At 41.3% G+C, this 19,308-nt stretch overlaps 1 protein-coding gene across 1 annotated transcript; it reads right to left on the bottom strand.

The window, feature by feature from the left end:
• Positions 1-725: 725 nt before the first annotated feature.
• On the bottom strand, positions 726-18,050 carry LOC136501174 (sesquithujene synthase A-like). Its single transcript, XM_066496666.1, is given in 8 exon segments — positions 726-854; positions 856-1,011; positions 1,278-1,526; positions 16,020-16,155; positions 16,704-16,922; positions 17,018-17,381; positions 17,459-17,711; positions 17,802-18,050. Coding segments are annotated over 8 exon segments (1,626 nt in total). The 5' UTR covers positions 17,922-18,050.
• Positions 18,051-19,308: the final 1,258 nt, after the last annotated feature.

Genomic DNA, 19,308 nt, shown 5'->3' with positions numbered 1-19,308 from the left:
ACCACGGCTGCAGTGTAGTGGGTCCCTGGTGTCGGCGAGGATGTTGGATCTGAAGGTGGAGATGGCCCTCACTAGCTTCTCTCTCATCTAACCTCCGCCCTCCGGCAAGCAACAACAAGCCTAGTGAGGAGTGGATAGGGATGGAAGAAACAATTTTTATTTCTTATGGGCGACCTAAGGACTACTTTTCATCTGAAGTTTGTATATTGGCTCACAATGTGCCTAGACTACTTTGGTGGTCTTATGGACTGATTTTTTTTCTAATATTATTGTGGCTGTCCTTATGACCATGGGCGTTTCACCTTTGGTAACAATTCAATGGACCATATTGGCCATATTTTCCATCAATTATATATATCAGAACTCATGCACCAATCAGTAATTTTTGTGATAATTGAAAACATGGAGAAAAGTTGTTCATTATTACATGAGAATACAAGCAAAATACAATACAATTTTAGAGTAACATATTTCTATTTCCCAGTAGAACCCATGAACAACCATAGGACTATTGTCGTTCAACACTGGAGCAAGAACATAGTACATTCATTTTAGCTATATGACAATACTTATTAAGTTCCATCAAGCATCCTATATAGTTGTTGACTTGATTTTGGGTGGTATCACCATGTCCTTAAAGAAGACTCTGATTATTATTTCAAAAGCACATAATATATCTAATAATTACTTATATGGCTGTACCACAATTTGATAAGCTTCAAGCTTCATTCGGGTTCCATGAATAGTAGTTGTATCATTTCTTTGAGTGCTTCTGAAGAAGTGAATGCATCAAGATCCTTGTACATATTATCCGTGGTTCTTGCAAAGTCAAACACTATTCGTGGCACAACCTTTTGGTAGTTCTTTTAGTGCAAGGCCTTGCTCTAACATATCCTTCCATGAATCTTCAGTAAGTTCTTTTATCTTTTCACATGCATCATTCATTGTTGTTCCATGCTTCTTCATGTAACAATGGACAGTCGAGGCACTGTGGTCTTTTGTTTGCTCACGCTGCCTTGTAGTAAAGAAAGAATGTCAGGTGTGCTATAACAGAAATTAGATAATTAATGCTCCTAGCGTTGACATTATATTAAAATAGATCTACATCCAGCTTCATTGCAGATGTAAACATTGTCACGAATATTATGAATAGAATCTACCCAATTCATTAGACAGCGCCCAGTACTGAAAGGAACTCAAATTTACATATTTTGCACAAAGTAATATACTTTCTCGAACAAACCCAATGTTATACTTGTTTAAGGATAGAGAAAGACCTTGGTTGATACTACATCATTGGAGAGCCGTACAAATGTACCAAAAGATGTTAGAAATTGAGGATAGCTCAAAAGCCACTTGAAGGTCTCCTTTGTTATTATATCACCCATTCCAACATATGCAGCACATGTTAGAGCGATGGATCCAATGCTTTCTGCTGAAACTTGAAGGTGTTCACTCATTGTGGGCACATAATCTTCATCACGCCATTTTATTTCCTTGCAGTATGTCTGAACTAAGCGCTCCATCTATATGAAATATGGAAACGTGTGAAAGTTACTTATGATTCTGATATTGTTGCTGTCAGATATAATAGGGTGCTTGAAAAAAAGTAAAGATTGGTTGCTTAAGTTCCACCGTTTAAATATCTTTTTTTTTTATTTTCTTGTTTATGAGCAATACAGTTACCAAGACACAATTACTAGCAAATCAGGCATTTCATGAATAACTCAAGACCACATGTATCCAAGTCATGGAATAATCTTATGACCGATTAAGATATTATGCATAAAGAACTCCAGTTGTATTAGTTTTTTTAGTTAATGGAAAAAATCCACTCAAGAAGCATCGGACTAGTTCTTACAAACACACGTCCATGTTTTAACTTATTACAAGCACTCCATTTTATTAATATTTGGCAACTAAATTTATCTACGGCTTTTTCTTCACCTACGACTGCAGTCATAAGTCTGTTTTCTGGCTGCAACTCCTGATGATAAAAAGTAGAGCATTCTTTATCTTTTTTAGACAACAATAGAATAGTCACATCTCAGCCTCAGCGTTCTTTACCTAATGTTCAAATTCGATGTAGAATATCTTTTGTTTTATTTTTATGTCAATGGCATAATTCATTATTATAGAGCATAATATTTAATTTCTAGCTGATTATAATGATTGTGTTCCTTGAGAATCACTACGTAGAAAACGATTTTTAGCAATGGTTCGAATTTTTTGTAGGGGTGGCTGGTGATGGAGCCACCCCTACAGTGGCGTGCTAGGGTGCCTAGACACCAGCCGCCCCTACAAACGGAACAGCAGGGGCGGCTGGTGTTACGAGCCGTTCCTAAAAATGGGGTCTGATTTGTAGGGGCAGCTTAATTACCAGCCGCCCCTGGAAATGGTATTTGTAGGGGCGGCTGGTGATTGAGCCGCCCCTACAAATGGCCCCGTATTTATAGCACCGATTTGTAGGGGCGGCTCAATCACCAGCCGCCTCTACAAATGCCCCCCATATAAAACAAATGCAGCTCCTTCTTCCTCCTCGGGTCACTCACTCCAACCTGTGAAAAAAAGGTGGGGAGGCCTTGGGCACCTCCCAAAAATTGCTCTACTAAGGGGGGAAGGTTTTGGTCTCAAATCCTTTGGTGGAGAGGTTGTAGAAGGTAAGAAAATGCTATTCCAAACTTTTTTTTGAAGTTTTAATGGTTGGTTAGTGAGTAATTAGAGTTTTGTTTTTCTCTCTCTTCTATGGTGCTTGAGCTATTTATGAGCAAATTAGATCCAACTTTTAAATATACTAGGGTAAATTAGGGAGGGAAACAAGATCATACCCTTATTTGGTCCATGTTTCTTGATTTTAGTGAACCATTAGTTAGTTTTATGGATGTTTCATGTGCATGTGATCTAGATCTAGGGTTTGGTTTTTATTAATTTTGTTTTTGTAAATTTATGTTTGATAAAATTGGACTAGGGTTTGTATGAGAGATATTGGGTAAAGTATAATTATTGCTAATTATTGTCTTTGAAATTATTATTGTAATCAATAATATGTATTTTAATTATTTATGGATAAATGGACCATTAATTAATTTTTCTCTACCATGGTGTGTTTGTATGCTTCATGTAATTATATTAGATTTATATTCATATATATCTGAGGTATATACAATTATTCTCAATAATTATTACTTTGATTCATTTTTATATATATCTGAATAAGTAATCCTTTAATGTTTGTTTTGTTGTTGTAAAAGATGGAGGTACAGGAACTCTTGGATGTATGGTTCGTTAAGGTTCAAGGCAGGTTTCCGTGAAGAGGTGGATAAATTTATTGAAGCCGCAACGCGAAGCATGCAACGACATTGAAAGAGAATAAGGATACAATTATTTGCCCCTGTAAAGATTGCAAGAACCGTATGGCATAGATAGATGTGACTATCAATCAGATCACATTTGATCATGCGAGGAGTTTATTGAGGACTACACAGGTGTGGATTCATCATGGTGAAACGGTTATTGTTAATGACGAGGATGAGGAGGAATACGACGACGAAACCATAGAATCCCTATCCCAATATTCAGTAGAGCTTGATGCACGAATGGATTTTGAGTTTGGCAATGAACAAGGTGGTGATGCTGGTGGTTGGGATGGTAATGACGAATGTGGTGCCAATAATGATGGTGGAGCACGTGTCGGAGTTGAAGATGATTTAGATGTCATGATTCGAACCCTTGGACCAGAGATTTTACTAAATAGCCCGAAAGGTCTAGAAAATTTGGAAAGAGTGACAAAAGCATCGAAGGAGACTGTGTATGGTATTGAAAAGGGTTGTCCGACACATTGGACATTACTACGTTTTGTGCTTGAGCTGCTCATCCTGAAGGCTAAGTACGGCTGGTCAAACTGTAGTTTCAATGATCTATTGCATCTCCTGTCATGGGTGCTACCACAACCAAACTCAGTTCCCGCCAACACGTACCAAGCGAAGAAGGTCATAAGTCCATTGACAATGGGGGTTGAAAAAATACATGCATGCCCCAACCACTGTATACTTTTTCGTGGCGAAACGTTCAAGTCATTGGATAAATGTCCCCGGTGTGGGGCCAGTCGGTACAAGAACAATGACCTTTACAGTGGGGACGAACCATCCACAGGAAAAAGAGGAATAAGAAGGGTACAAAAAAGATGGTACAAGAATCTCAGCCCCCAGAGGACACTCCATTAGGCAACGATGCAAAGCAGAGAAGAATTCCTGCCCTGGTAATGTGGTACGTGCCAGTGACCGACCGCTTGAGACGTATGTTCCTAAACCCTAAAGGAGCCACACTCATGACATGGTGGATGATGAGCGTAAGGTGGATGATGATAAGATTGCACACCCGGCTGATTGTAGTCAGTGGCAAGGTTTGATGAGAAGCACAAAGAATTCAGCGATGACCCAAGGAATGTACGGTTTGGCCTAAGCACCGATGGAATGAATCCCTTCAATGAGAGGATGAGCAACCACAGCACATGGCTAGTGATCTTGACCATGTACAACATTCCAACATGGTTGTGTCAGAAGAGAAAGTACCCTTCTCCTCACTATTCTTATTTCTGGCCCTAAACAACTAGGCATTGATATAGACGTGTTCCTTGAGCCCTTGATGCAAGAAATGGAGAGGCTATGGAGGCATGGGGAGCAGATGTACGATATGTTCCGAAAGGAGGACTTCATATGTAGAGCAATAATATTTGTTACTACCAATGATTACCCCACGCTGTTTGCTTTGTCTGGACAGATCAAAGGGAAGACAGGATGCTTGGTTTGCTTGGATGGTACTACATGGGTGTACCTAGATGCATCCAAGAAGATAGTTTACCTAAGGAACCGACGCTTCTTAAAGACAAGTCACAAGTACCACAGCAAATTGTTCTTTAGATTTTATGACAACGCCCCGGAGATTGAACCCCCTCTGGAGAGACGTCATAACGGAGAACATGTGTACAGAATGGTGAAAAACATACGCGTCGTCTATGGAAAGAAGAATCTGGATGGGACCAACAGAGATAGAAGCACAACCTCCTGTCGAAGGCATACCTTTCAAGAAACAATCGATCTTCTTTCAGTATCTGCCTTATTGGCCAGACTTGGAGGTCCCCCCATGCCATTGATGCTATGCACGTGCAGAAGAATGTCTTTGAGAGTCTCATTGCTACCTTGATGGACACAGGCAAGTCAAAGGATGGTCTGAAAGCACGGAAAGACATGGTGCAGCTAACGTGATGCCACAGCTTCACCCGGTACCTGAGGCTAATGGAAAATACACTCTGCCCGCGGCGTGCTTCAACCTAACACTAGACGAGAAGAGAGCTATATGCACTTTCCTGAGGGGGATCAAAGTCCCAACTGGGTTTTCAGCAAATGTGAAGAAGCTAGTGTTGATGAAGGACTTGTCAATAACACAGTGCAAGGCTCACGATTGCCATGTTATGCTGATAGTGTTTCTATCTATTGCAATCAGGGCTATAAAGCCAGAGTTCTTGAAAATGGCCATCACCCGCATGTGCTACTTCTTTTCGAAGATCTCACAGAAGACGATTGGCAAGGAAGAGCTGAGTGACCTACATGAATTTGTGGTGGAGACACAAAACCAACTGGAGATGTGTTTACCTCCTGTTTTTTTTGATATAATGCCACATCTCATGATTCACATGGTTCATCAGATACAGGCGCTCGGCCCTTGCTACTTGCATGAAATGTGGTCATATGAGCGGTTCATGTCGGTTTTAAGTCGATACGTGCATAATCGAGCATACCCAGAGGGCTCCATGATAGAGGGTTACAGTACTGAAGAAGTCATCGAGTGCTGTCAAGAGTACCTAAAAGTATAGAAAGGGATTGGTAAACCCGATTCTCGTCACAAGGGTAGGCTGGCTAGGAAGGGCACTAGTGGTAGAAAAGTGTTCATCGACCATGATTACAAAGAGGTGAGTCGGGCGCATTACAGTGTCTTGCAGAGTACACAACTGATACAACCGTATATTGATGAACACTTGGCTATCATTATGGCGGAGAGAAATGGCCGTTCGAATGATTGGGTCATGAAACAGCACAAGCAACGACTAACTATATGGTTGAAGGACCAAAACATACCGCCTGAAGAAACCATAGACTCTATTACCATCAGTAGGTTGGCGGAGGGGCCATCGAGACAAGTGACATCTTGGAATGCTTATGACATCAATGGGTACACGTACTATACCCAAGCAAAGGATAGTAAATATGTGAACCAAAACAGCGGCGTTCGAATAGAGGCTCTCGATGGATTAGGGCGAAAGATCCAATACTTTGGCATCATTGAAGAGATATGGGAACTTGACTATGGAAGGGATATAACGGTGACCCTGTTTCGATGCCGCTGGATCAAACAACACCAACTGAACGAGATCAGATTGAGAGTCCTGGACCTCGAGAATCTAGGCTACCAAGATGACCCTTGGGTGCTCGCTTCACGTGTCGCACAGGTTTTCTATATGTCTGACCCACAAAGTAACCTCCCCCCGAAGAAGAAGACAAAGCACGTGGTTGCCTCTGGGAAACAACACATTATTGGAGTCGATGGCGTGGATGATGTTGAAGCTTACAATAAGTACGATGAGATGCCGCTATTCACAGACTTTCCTAAGAAGATCAGTGTTGTGGAAAAGAACCTCCCCAAAGATATAATGCCATGGGAACGAAAAGGTGTCAAAGGGAAAGTCGTTACAGCGGGCTAGCTAGTTGTTGAACGTAGAGTGTTTGTGTAAGTGTGTGTTTGTAAGACTTCATTTATGCATGCGTGTGAGACTATATATTTATGTACGTGTGTAAGACTATATATTTTTGCATGTGTATGAGACTACATTTTATGCATGTATGTGAGACTACCCTTTGCAACATCCAGATGACTCTATTTGAACATCCACTTTATTACTACAAAATTTCATTTGTCAAAGTTTGAGCACTTCAAATTTTCAAATTTAAAAAAATGACAAGTTCAAACGAAATTTTCAACCACTAAATGTTTTTGAGCTGAAAAAGTGATGAATACCAAAGTTGTATAACTCATCAAGATCTATAACTTTTATTTTGATCATTTTTTTTATCTGACAAAGTGATAATAAACATTGTTCACAAATCAACATGTTTCGCGTATAGTTCATGAAACTATGAGTCATGTGAATTTATGAACAATGTTTACTAATACTTTGTCACATGAAAAAGTGACCAAAATAAAAGTTGTAGATATTGATGAGTTCTACAACTTTGGTATTCATGAGTTTTTCATGTGAAATCATTTACTCTTTTAAAATATTGTTTCAAGTTGAAATTATTTGAATTTCAAAATTTGAATCGTTCAAACAAAGTCACATGACAAGATGACCAAAATAAAAGTTGTACATGTTGATGAGTTATACAACTTTTATGTTTACAATATTTTCATTTTATTTCATTTAACGCCATAAAATTATTTTCGAAGTTTTAAAATTCAAATTTTTAATTTTTGTTTTTTTGTTTTCTATATTGTTTTGACTACAATTGTTTATATATATATTTCTTCATATATAGAATAATAAAAAATATTATATTTGTGTATATACACAATTTTTTTTTATATTACTTTGTGTTTTTATGATATAAAAAATATAGAATTTATAATTTAAAAAAAAAATATTTGTAGGGGCGGTTGGATCAGGAACCGCCCCTAAAAATTCATTTGTAGGGGCGGCTGGATCAGGAACCGCCCCCTACAAATGGTACCTAGTATAAATAGGAGGGAAGTGCACGGGAGTCATCGTCTGGGCGCTGTCTTCTTCCTCCGACGCCGTCAGGCTGCCTAGGGTTTCCGCCGCTCCCGTGCCCGCCGACACCCGCATCCGGTCCCCGGCGCCCGCCCCCACGCGCCGACCCCCGGCATCCCGCGCCCGGCCCCCGGCGCCCTCCCCCGCGCGCCGACCCCCGGCGTCCCGCGCCCGGCCCCCGGCGCCCGCCCCCCACACGCCGACACCCGCACCCGGTCCCCGGCTCCCGCCCCCGCGCGCCGCGCCGACCCCCGGCGTCCCGCGCCCGGCCCCCGGCGTCCTCCCCCACGTGCCGACCCCCGGCGACCCGCAGGTAATATAACTTCTATCTTTTCGAGATTACTCAGGGCCTCTAGAAATCCCCGCACCTCTCCTTCGTCCTGCAGAGTTATTCCTATGAAGAGCGTCCTGAGGTTTCTTAGCTTGCCCAAATCCTTGATTAAGCACCTGTCTCCATCAGCACCCTGCATCGACAGCTCTGCTAAGGACGTCAGCTCGCAGATCCAATCCGGCACTCTCGTCTTGTCATCAGCAAGTAGGCACATTAATTTTGTAAGCTGCTTCATACTCGTCGGTAGTTCTTCTACCCCAGTTCCAGTTAACCCCAGTGTCTGCAGAAACTTAAGATGCCCTATTTCTTTAGAAAGCTCACGGATAGGTGTATCCAATAGCGCAAGGTACCTCAGATTAAGTAACTTCCCCAGAAACTCTGTATCAAGATGACCTTCCAGAGGACGACAACCCACTAGAGACAACACACGCAGCAATTTAAATCTCGAAACAGGGGGGATGTTGTCTGTAACGCACCATATGGCATTAAATGATCTCAGTTTTGGCACGTCTCTATCATTAACTTCAATATGTTCTACCCGGTGCAAGGCTAATCGACGGACATCACTTCCTTGTGACCATTTACTATCCTGCACAGCAAAAAAGTTTTCATCCCGGGACAGATCACGAATCATATGAAGTACCATGTCATGGACACGACAACCAGGCCTCGTTTAGATTACGAAAAAATTTCAAACCGATGAATAGTACCATTTTCGTCTTATTTGGCAAATATTGTCCAATCGTAGACCAACTAGGCTTAAAAGATTCATCTCGTGATTTCCAACTAAACTGTGTAATTAGTTATTTTTTTACCTACATTTAATACTCCATGCAAGCGGCTAAAAATTGATGTGATGGAGAGAGAGTAAAAAAACTTGAAATTTGGATGGCATCTAAACAAGGTCCCATTTAAAAAACCATAGGGCTCCACTGGTTGGATCATGCTTCTGTTTATGAGCTCAAGGAAGTAGCTTTCTCCTACCTTAAAAGGCTCTTTTCCTTCTTCTGTCTGGACTAGACCTTCAGCTATCCACCTGTAAATTAATTCACCATTGTTGATCCTAGAACCTTCTGGATACACAGTTAGATACAACATGCATGTCCTTAGATGACAGGGTAGATCGTAGTAGCTGAAAGATAATATCTTCTTCATATTGTTAACATGTCGGTCATCTCCATTGCCAAAACCAACTGAGTCATACACATTGGACCACTCCTCTATTTGTTTCCCAGCCAACAAACTGCCTATTGTAATAATAGCTAGTGGTACACCATCACATCTATGCAGTATTTTTTGAGATACCACAGCCAATTCATCATTGTTCCCTGGCCATTTTTCTTCTGCGACAAATGTTCTTGTATATAATAGTTTTCTTGACTGGCTTTCTGGAAGCTTTTCCATTCTATAAACTTTGCCAATTTCTTCAGAGACTTTAGAATTGCGAGTGGTTGCAATTATTCTACTTCTAGGATTACTGTCCACAAAGCATTTTTAATGACTTCCCATGTTTTTTCATCCCATATGTCATTGTCTCCCCAGAGCTCATGCATCCCTGTCCATGAAGCAAATAACTCTTTTTTGCCTTTTGAACTAGAAGGGTCATGCTTTAGTTAAAAGGTTTTGCATGTGTGGATGTTCTAGTTCTGGGCATATATGGATTCTTTTTCATTTCTTGCTAATTTTACTGCAGTTCAGCTTGTAGTGATCGTTCTTTCTTTTTTGAATATGTACTCATCATCTTTAGTCTACTGTTTGCTATTAGTGATATTTGTTACAATACAAGAGCATATATAATGCAGATGCAAAAAAACATATATTTCAGATAGCATAGGTGAAGTTTTTAGTCCAAATGAGTCATTTGCTTCTCACTTGTCTAAACTGAGCCTTAAGCTATCGAAGATGGCACAATAGGGCATAGAAGATCATGTGTCTTTGCTTCTCTGGTACCTAGGTCGATGTGAGTATTAGACAACATAGATGCATTCCATTAGTAAATTTTATCTAGCTAAGCCTATGACCTGGATAGTGGCTGTCAGTACTATTAAATTTTATCTAGCTGCTGTCAGTACTATTAAATTTCTAAAAACTGGATAGTGGTCATTTCAGCTAAGTGTCAGTGCTCATTTCAGTTAAGTTTCAGTGCTCATTTTAGTTAATTTTCAGTGCTCATTTCAGTTCAGTTTTAGTGCTCATTTCAGTTCAGTTTTAGTGCTCATTTCAGTTTCAATTTCAGTGCTATTTTCTGAATGTGAACTACTTGATGCTGTGATCTACCTGGTACCTGAATGCTGCTGGCTGGCTGTAATCAGGCTTGCTAGCTGCTGGCTCCTACTACTACTCTACTTATTAGGCAGTATCGGGCTTGCTGGCTGCTGGCTGCTGGCTGGTACCAGTGGCTACTGGCTGCTGGTTGGTCTCCTACAACTCCTATTACTACTACTTGCTACTCCTACTACTACTCTACTATTATACTCTCCTCTACTCCACTCTACTCCTCTCCTCTCCTAAGCAGCTTTTGCTACTTCTACTACTACTCTACTACTTCCCTAATACTACTGTTTACTACTTCTACTTCTGTCTTCTATCAACTACTGGCTGCTGGCTGCTGGCTGGTCTCCTACAACTCCTATTACTACTACTTGCTACTCCTACTACTACTCTACTACTATACTCTCCTCTACTCCACTCTACTCCTCTCCTCTCCTAAGCAGCTTTTGCTACTTCTACTACTACTCTACTACTTCCCTAATACTACTGTTTACTACTACTTCTATCTTCTATCAACTACTTGTACTTCTGTCAACTAATTCTACTACTTCCCTACTACTACTGTCTACTACTTCTGATTGTCCAATCTGCCTATTAAGTTCAGAAGATATTAAGCATATGATGTTCATGTGTGATCGAGCAAAGTCAGTATGGCAGCTGTTGCTTTTTTGGGAAGCAGCACCTGCTTTTTTTTGCCAAATCTCCCCTCTCCTCTATTTTTGCCGCCTTTCTTATCCTCTATGTTTGGGAAGCAGCAGCTGCTTTTTTTACACCTTTTCCTCTCTATGTTTGTTAAGCAGCTGTTGTTTTTTTTTTGCCAAATCTCTCCTCTCCTCTCCTCTCCTTTGTTTTGCCGATGATGAAATTGTCCAAGTCCATACATTATATGGAATATGAGCTGATGATCAAGAACTTGTGAGGAACTTGGCATCATTAGCAGCCGCCCCTACATTACCTTCTCCTCTCTTCTCTGTTATGATGCCTTGATGCTCCAAGTTCAAGATCAAATGATGATTGACATGTTTCTGAGGCCTCTACCACTGCTACTTCTCATTTTTTATATTGTTGTTTTATAGGACTACTTTGATTTATAGACCTTTTTGATTTCTTATACCTTCTCGCGTACCTAAAGCACACTTTCTTGCATCTTTTAGAACAAAGCGTGAAATAATGTCGCGGACAACAGACAGTGCAGCTCGATGCCCCGAGCATGATGAGCAGCCAACCCTTGAGGAGTAAGCACTAGAGGACCAGCTTACTCAGGAACAGTTCGATAACGAGGTAGAAAAGGATCTAGAAGTGATGCTTACTCAGGACGAGTGTGATGAGGAGGAAGGCCCTGAAGGAGAGGCTGCTGAAGGCGAAGAAGAAGAGGATGATGAGTCAGAAGAGGGATATGAAAGTCCCAAGGATCCTTTCCCACCTGAAGCAAGAAGGAGGCCAACGGAAGAAGATTTGGACAAGGATTTTGACCCGAATGAGGAGGTATGGAAGAAGCCTTAGCATGTAAATTTTGCTAAAGCTTTGGCTATGTTACCTCTGCTAACACTTTGACCTGTCCTATATACAGGTCCCTCTTGAAACTAAGAAAAGACGACATCGATGTCCGCGACATCTCGCTGGACAAGACGGAGTAGAGGAAAGGAGAGCTGAGGCAACAACCACAGAGACGAATCACGATGGCTCTGCTCAACAAACTCAAGACACAACCACGACTACCAAGCCTAAGAGGAAACGAGGGGATAGAAAAGGAAATCTATATCCAGATAAGGCTTGCTATGTGATAACGGAGGTTGGGCTAGTAGGGGAGATCCTTGAGCCGAAGGAATTAAGAGGACGATTCCATAATGCGATCGGGGCCCTAGTAAGAGATAAATTGAACCCAGCAATCCCTAACTAGAAAAAAGTACCAGAGAACATAAAGAATGCACTATGGGATAGGCATCTGAAGGTCAATTTTAGATTTCCGGAGGGTAAGCATGAATTGGTAAAAAAATGCTATCAGGATGATGGAAGAGTCATTTCGACGTTGGAGGTCAGAGCTCAACACGAAGTATATCCAAAAGGGGTTAACTCCCTTCAATGAGTTCGGCAAAATAACTCCTAGTCAATGGGAGGAGCTCGTGGCTCAGAAGACTTTAGCGGAGGCATTGGAGCTCAATGCCCGTAACACTGAGCTGGCGAAGAGGAACAAACACCACCATCATCTAGGCCTTGGTGGCTACTATGCTAAGGAAGAGCAATTTAGGAAGATGGATGAAGAGGCCGCAGCTGCTGGGAATATCGATGTGACAAACTTGAAGGTACGCTCAAGGAACTAGATATATGCGAGGAGTACAGAACCATCCGGCAGTAATCTTAAGTTTGATAAGCCAGAGACCCAAGAGGCAGTATCAAGGATACTGAAATATGCTGAAGACAAAGAGACAGGCTCATTCAATCCTTTTAGAGAGAGGGATGAGCTTAGCCTTGGCTTGGGAAACAAGGAGCACACAGGCCGCACCAGGGGGCTAGGGAAAAGGATGACCTAGAAGTAAGGATTCGAAGAGGACAGGCACATGTACAAGAAACATGGCCGAGACTAGGAGACTAGTCTTGAGCTCCAAGTGAAGGCTCTAGTTGCGAAGGCGCTGGAGGAGCAAAGAATGTCTATGGAGCCACGTATATTAGTGACGCCGCCGGGAGAATTGGCATTAGTTGGCAGCCCTCCAAAAGTTCCTAGCAGCCAAGGTTCCACTGCAGCCACAACCCCAGTCGATCTCATACGGGAACCTACTAGTTGCACCTTGGTGTTTCTCAGCGGCCGGTAGAACACTGTGATGGAGGTGGCAACGGGTGTGGCACATCCTCCCGGTGGCTTACACCACAATAATAAGATACCGTCGGAATACACTAGGGTCGAGGTGCATACAGTGAAGCCCAAGTTCATGCAGTGGAGGATAGACTATGCAACTCCCGAGGGGCTGGTGTTACTCGGAGACGTTATGGGGCAATTCATCCTCTGGCACAAACGGGACATTATATTGACTGCTTCTTCACTGCCTCTCCCTCTCCCAAATTTGGAGCGAGTTGTTGAGGACGGGGAGATATTTTCACCGTCTCATGACCCCCACATTCCTGAGATGCCACATTCTTCCCCACCTCCTATCGAGCATGTGCCTGATGAGATGCCACAACCTTCTCCAACTCGTACCGGGCAAGTGCATCATGAGATGCCACAATCTTCTCAACAAGCACAACCGATACATGAACAACGAGTGTCTCCTGAAGAAGGTGATGCACAAGAAGATGAGGACGTGCCTAAATGGGAACTCCGAAAGAAGATTCCAATCAACATAAGGCCAGTTTATGTTCCGATCAAAGATGTCTCGTCGGTGTCCAAGTGGTATTCCCATGATCAGTTCAAGCCTGAAAACCAAGTTAAAAAAGTCCCATCATGGGGTTCTGAGGAGGCCGTCAGTAGCAAACTCCACCAAATTGCAAAGCAGTATCCAAATGTTGATGCCATCGAATGGTCAAAGGATTGCCCAAAAAAATATGAAAGAGGCAAGCCCTTCCTACCAAACCGGGACATCCAGCGCCTACCACTTGGAATGAGAAGGTTCCATGATTGGTACTTGCGTGTTCTCCCAACGAGCATAGATATCATACAAGCATGCTTTCCCACCGGCACATTTGGAAGCCCAGCCGGGAAAATTGTCTTTGACTTCAATGACATGCACACATGCTTTCACCTGGGAGAAATGGAGATGAATCTAATTCGCACGTGGTGCCTGTAAGTCCTTGTTCTCCCAATATGATATGAATGTAATCTTTGAATTATGTTGTAACTAACCCATGCCGTGATTTGTAGAATGCAAGTGCACATTATCAAACAAATGCCAAGTGTGAAAGCCGGGTATGTAGACCCTCAAACTATAGCCCAAACAAATTTTAATTACCCTAAATGGTGGACACTGGATGCCAAAGAGCTAGCAGCTGCAAAGACTCTTCGGGAGAAAGAGCGCATCCGTAGTGTGAAGCTAAGGGAAGAGTCCCTTAAGGTTGCGGCATACATTGCCTTGGCTTTCAAAAATCTCCAACACCACTCTACTATATGGCTACCATACAACTTCGAGTAAGCTCAACTCTATACTTAAAGCTTTGTTTGATATATTTCATTTGATGCAAAAGGGCTTATCTAGTTCTATGATTAAATCCATGCAGCAACCACTGGATTTATATAGCCGTCGATGTCGGGAGGAGCATAGCATGGGTCTTTGATTCATTAGATAAGGACACGGTGACATACAAAGACTTCATATCGATTCTCAAGACGTATATATATCGACAATCCTCATTAGCTTATATGTTTGTATACATACTTATAACGTTCACTTTTGGATACTAACAAGTTGTATTTGCTAAAATAATTCGAACAGGGTATTTAGGTTCTATGTCACTAATCATCATGGAAGGCATGATCCAGCAAGGAAGGAAAAGCTGGCTATAAAAACACTATGTGCGGTAAGTGTAACTTACTTCTTCAGTACTCCGTTACATGGCTGTCAAAAGCATTACTAAACATTTTCATATGCAAAACACATAGTGCCCCAAGCAGAAGCCTGGGAGTGTACATTGTGGATACTATATATGTTCTATGATGGGTAACACCGGTGCCTACAGGAGACACCCCTTAAGGGTAAGTTCGAACCTCTTCACCCATAGTATAAAAACTTTGTAAATGGTATGAAATACTAAACCGAAACTTGTTTTCTTATAGTGGAGAGAAGAGAAAGGAATGAAAAGAGACCCATACAAGGATGACCAACTCTTAGAACTCGTCGGCGACCTTTGCAACTTCATATTGGACCAGATTGTACACGTCAGAGGCACCTACCATGACCGAGAGTCTGAGTTAGGTACAAATCCTCAGTACCAACACCTTCGTGAGACAGAAAGGCTAGCTCTAGGACGTTGATAACAATGTGTATGGAATTTTTATATTTAATGATGGATTGTATATATTCATGTGAATTGGACTTGTAATTGTAGTTTATAGAATACTCTTATGTTTGTAGTCGCGGTCGCGGGGTGTTCGGCAACGCGAACGCTGGTCACGGGGCGTTCGGCAACGCGAACGCAGTTCGGAACGTTGATTGTGGGACGTTCGGCAAAGCGATTTTGAATTGAAAAAGCGATTTTTTTGGCGGAAAAACGTACTGTAGGGGCGGTTCTAGATTGAACCGCCCCTACAAATACCCGTTGGTAGGGGCGGCTAGCCGCCCCTACACATCTATTTGTAGAGGCGGCTGGTGTTTCCAGCCGCCCCTACAAATAGATTTGTAGGGGTGGCGGGTAATAAGAGCCGCCCCTACAAATAGATTTGTAGGGGCGGCTGGAAACACCAGCTGCCCCTACAAATCGATTTGTAGGGGCGGCTTGGGAACCGCCCCTATAAATGCATGATTTGTAGAGACCCTTGCATAGGGGCGGCTGGGTAAACTGCCCCTACAAATGGTCTACAACCGCTCCTACAAATGCTTTTTGACATAGTGAATGCTCAAGCATATATAAAGGCACTCATAAGAGGGTATATATATGTAGAATACTTGCCGCCTGTTTTAGATAAAGCACACGATAGCTCTTCTCTGGCCCTAACACATCCTCAAATGACAGAAATGTCTCCAACAGGAACAAGTAGAAACCCTTGATGTACTCTGGAAGGAGATGTATTGCACTTTCATCCCATCTGCATTTTATAAAATTAGAACTTTGTTTCCTATAGTATTGAAGCTGTCCAAAGAGAAAGTTACATGCATTTCCCATTATCATGTAATTTCAATTAAAATATTATTATTATTGACAAGTGATCTCTAACTTTCCTTGAATAACATTATTATTTCAGGATATCGTCAATTTTGTTCCTTGTATAAGTTTGTTTGATGCTTTCCTTACTTTACATCTTGCATTATAAAATATATATCAATGATTTCTGTAATTCAAATTTGTTCTATACTCTGTACCTTTTGTCCTCTTTTATTTAACTGAAACCATTGTAAAATGATGCAAGGCACATGGCATGCCATGCGTATGTGTGTATATTGGTACCAAAAGGGCTGTAGTCGTGGACACATCATGAAATGTCATCCCGTTACAGACCCACAGAGAAAACTTCAGTTTCTTTCATTTCATTTGTATGTAAATCATTGGCATGCCATCTAATATGTATTAAATAGTTAATACATGTACTATTTTTAAAATAAAAATTATCTGACATGTGGTTTGGAAGATTGTTACCTGCCAAGTGCTTCAGCGAACTTTGTGCAGTCTTCAGTGGTACCATATGTGTCAAACATATCATCAATTATTGTAATGAGACCTGTGATCTTTGTTAGTATAATTCGGGAACGAGAGTATGGTGGATCATAGCATGCTCCATTCATCCACAAATATATCTCTACTATCCTATCTCTGACAAAAGTGATCTTTGATTTGGCTAGGAACTCCTTCCACCACCTACCACATGCATGTTGAGATAAGCCAATTAAAACTTAGGACTGAATAAATGTACGTACAGCACCATCAATTCGAAGTGAGATGAAAAATCTTACACTGTGCAATGCTTTAACTCTTCACAAAAAACAAGTTGTTGAAGGTTAAAATTCAATTTTGCAAACTCCAATATGTCTTCATTCCGTGTAGCCTCTTTTTCATAAATGGGTATGTAATTTCTCGCTTCTAATATTCCAACTCTTCTAAAAAGAGGCGTATGAAGGGAAGAAGATACCTCCTTTGCAAATGATGATTCTGTAAGTACAAGGACACCTTGAAGGCAACGTCTAGTGACAGAAATTGCTTCATCTTGTACCTTCTCTCCATGCCTCCTCAAATATGCTGCATTATATAAGCTTAACAAGCTTCTCGTGTCAGCATAAGCAAAGCTACCTTCTTCTGTTTTGAAGTTCAGAAATACATCTGCAAAATTAGTTCATGAATAATAGTCACGTCCTATTTCAATTAAAACATTTGATCTTGATTGGAAGATCTTATACCTGATGACACATCATAACCATTCTTGCGAAGAAGATAAAACCGCAGTGAAACTAAGTTAAGATCTTTGTCATTGTAATCGGAGATGTAAATATGGTGCAATAAGTTGTCTATCTCATTCTCGTAGTGGTAATCCAGTCCAAATCTTTGCAGTGTTAATATAAGATTCAGTGTTTCTGGTAATTCAGTTGATTCCTTCAAAACCTTCCTAGCATCTTCTCTTAATACCTCTGCTCGCTCTTTCATGTATGCTTGCTGTGGAGGACAAGTATGGTCAATTTCATCACATATATTCCCTGATCAACGCCTATTTCAGCCCTGATCATCTCGACATGCAATTGTTACCTGAGGTGCAGTTGGCGGCTGGTATGTGAGGAAGAAATCACCCCACAGGCTTTGGTGGAAGGTAGTAGCCTTTCGCAGCTCCTCTGCCTTGCTGGAATGATGTGCTGGAGGAGACGCCATGTTCTCAATTCCAGTCTAGTTAATATTTTCTTGCTGATATTTCTGATGGATTTGCTGATGCCTATAGGTGTTGCATTGCAGAAGTATTTATAGGGGATGCAGGCATGCCGCCAATCCGTACTGCACCAGCCAGGCACCTTTGTGACAATGACAGCGGTCTCTTCGTACACACGGCTTTTTTTTCTTTCTTTTCTGACGTACTGTGTGTTACGTTTGAAATGTTGCCCTGACAGCTAACAGCTTGTTTCTTTTTAATTAAACGGCTTATGTTTTGAGAGAATAAATATGTTCCAAGTGCTTATTATATCTTCTAACTTCTATATCTTAATAAGAGACCTGAACTACGATTCTTTTTGGCATCTCATATAGCTACATCATCAACACATCCATCATGCAGATGTTACTCTTTGTCCTATAATACTCCATCCATTCCAAATTATAAGTCAGTCCAACATTCATGAAGAGTCATTCCAATTAGCGGCTTATATAGCATTTGTTTTTCTTCTAGTCGATCCTGTCCATCTGTCTCGGTCAACGTCCATGGTTCTCTCATGCTTTAGGGTTCTTAGTTTTTTTTTGAGCAACTTTAGGGTTCTTAGTTAGGCTGCGCTATCCTAATTGGGCTATATCCAGTGATTGTGCAGTTTTATAGAATTAAGTTTTACTTTGGCACATATTTTCGCCAACACCATTTTCTTCGCCCATTTTTTGAAACCGTTGCTGATGACTTTCACCCACAGCTACAAACCGTCGGTGAAAATGATTTCCACCGTTGGTTTGTATTACGAACCATTGATGAAAAATGGCCCAATTTTCACCACCGGAAAATCATCACCATCAGTTTAAAAAATGGAGGTGAAAGTGATGTTGGTGAAAATGATTTATGTAGTAGTGATCAAACTCCTCCAATGCCATGAAGACAATCAACACATACGTGTATAGCTTTTAATTTATTTTATTTACTGAATAATTACTTTCAGGGTCCTCCAACCGGCGGTAAAAGTCATCATCAAATATAAATGGTGTAAAAAACCCATTGGTGAAAGTGGTGTTGGTGAAAATGATCTGTGTAGTAGTGATCGACCTCCTCAATGCCATGGAAATAATCAATACGTACCTGTATAGCTTTTAGTTTGTTGTATTTACTAGATATATAGCTTTTACTTTGTTTTATTTACTTGGTAATTACGTTCTCACGTTTGTCTTGGCGCATCCTGTTATTGCCCTCTGTAACAGGCTAGCTATTCACTGTACGTGGGTCATTGATGGCGCCACCTCGTTTAGGCACGCTTAACACAAGCTGATCACCATTCAATGACAAAGAACACATACAGTGCCTGCTAGCTGCCCAACAAACTGAATGTCGTTAACATAAACGACATCAACA

This window comes from Miscanthus floridulus, chromosome 13 (genome assembly GCF_019320115.1).
Source record: "Miscanthus floridulus cultivar M001 chromosome 13, ASM1932011v1, whole genome shotgun sequence".
Taxonomy (NCBI): Eukaryota; Viridiplantae; Streptophyta; class Magnoliopsida; order Poales; family Poaceae; genus Miscanthus; species Miscanthus floridulus.
This window is presented reverse-complemented; position numbering and strand designations above follow the sequence as displayed.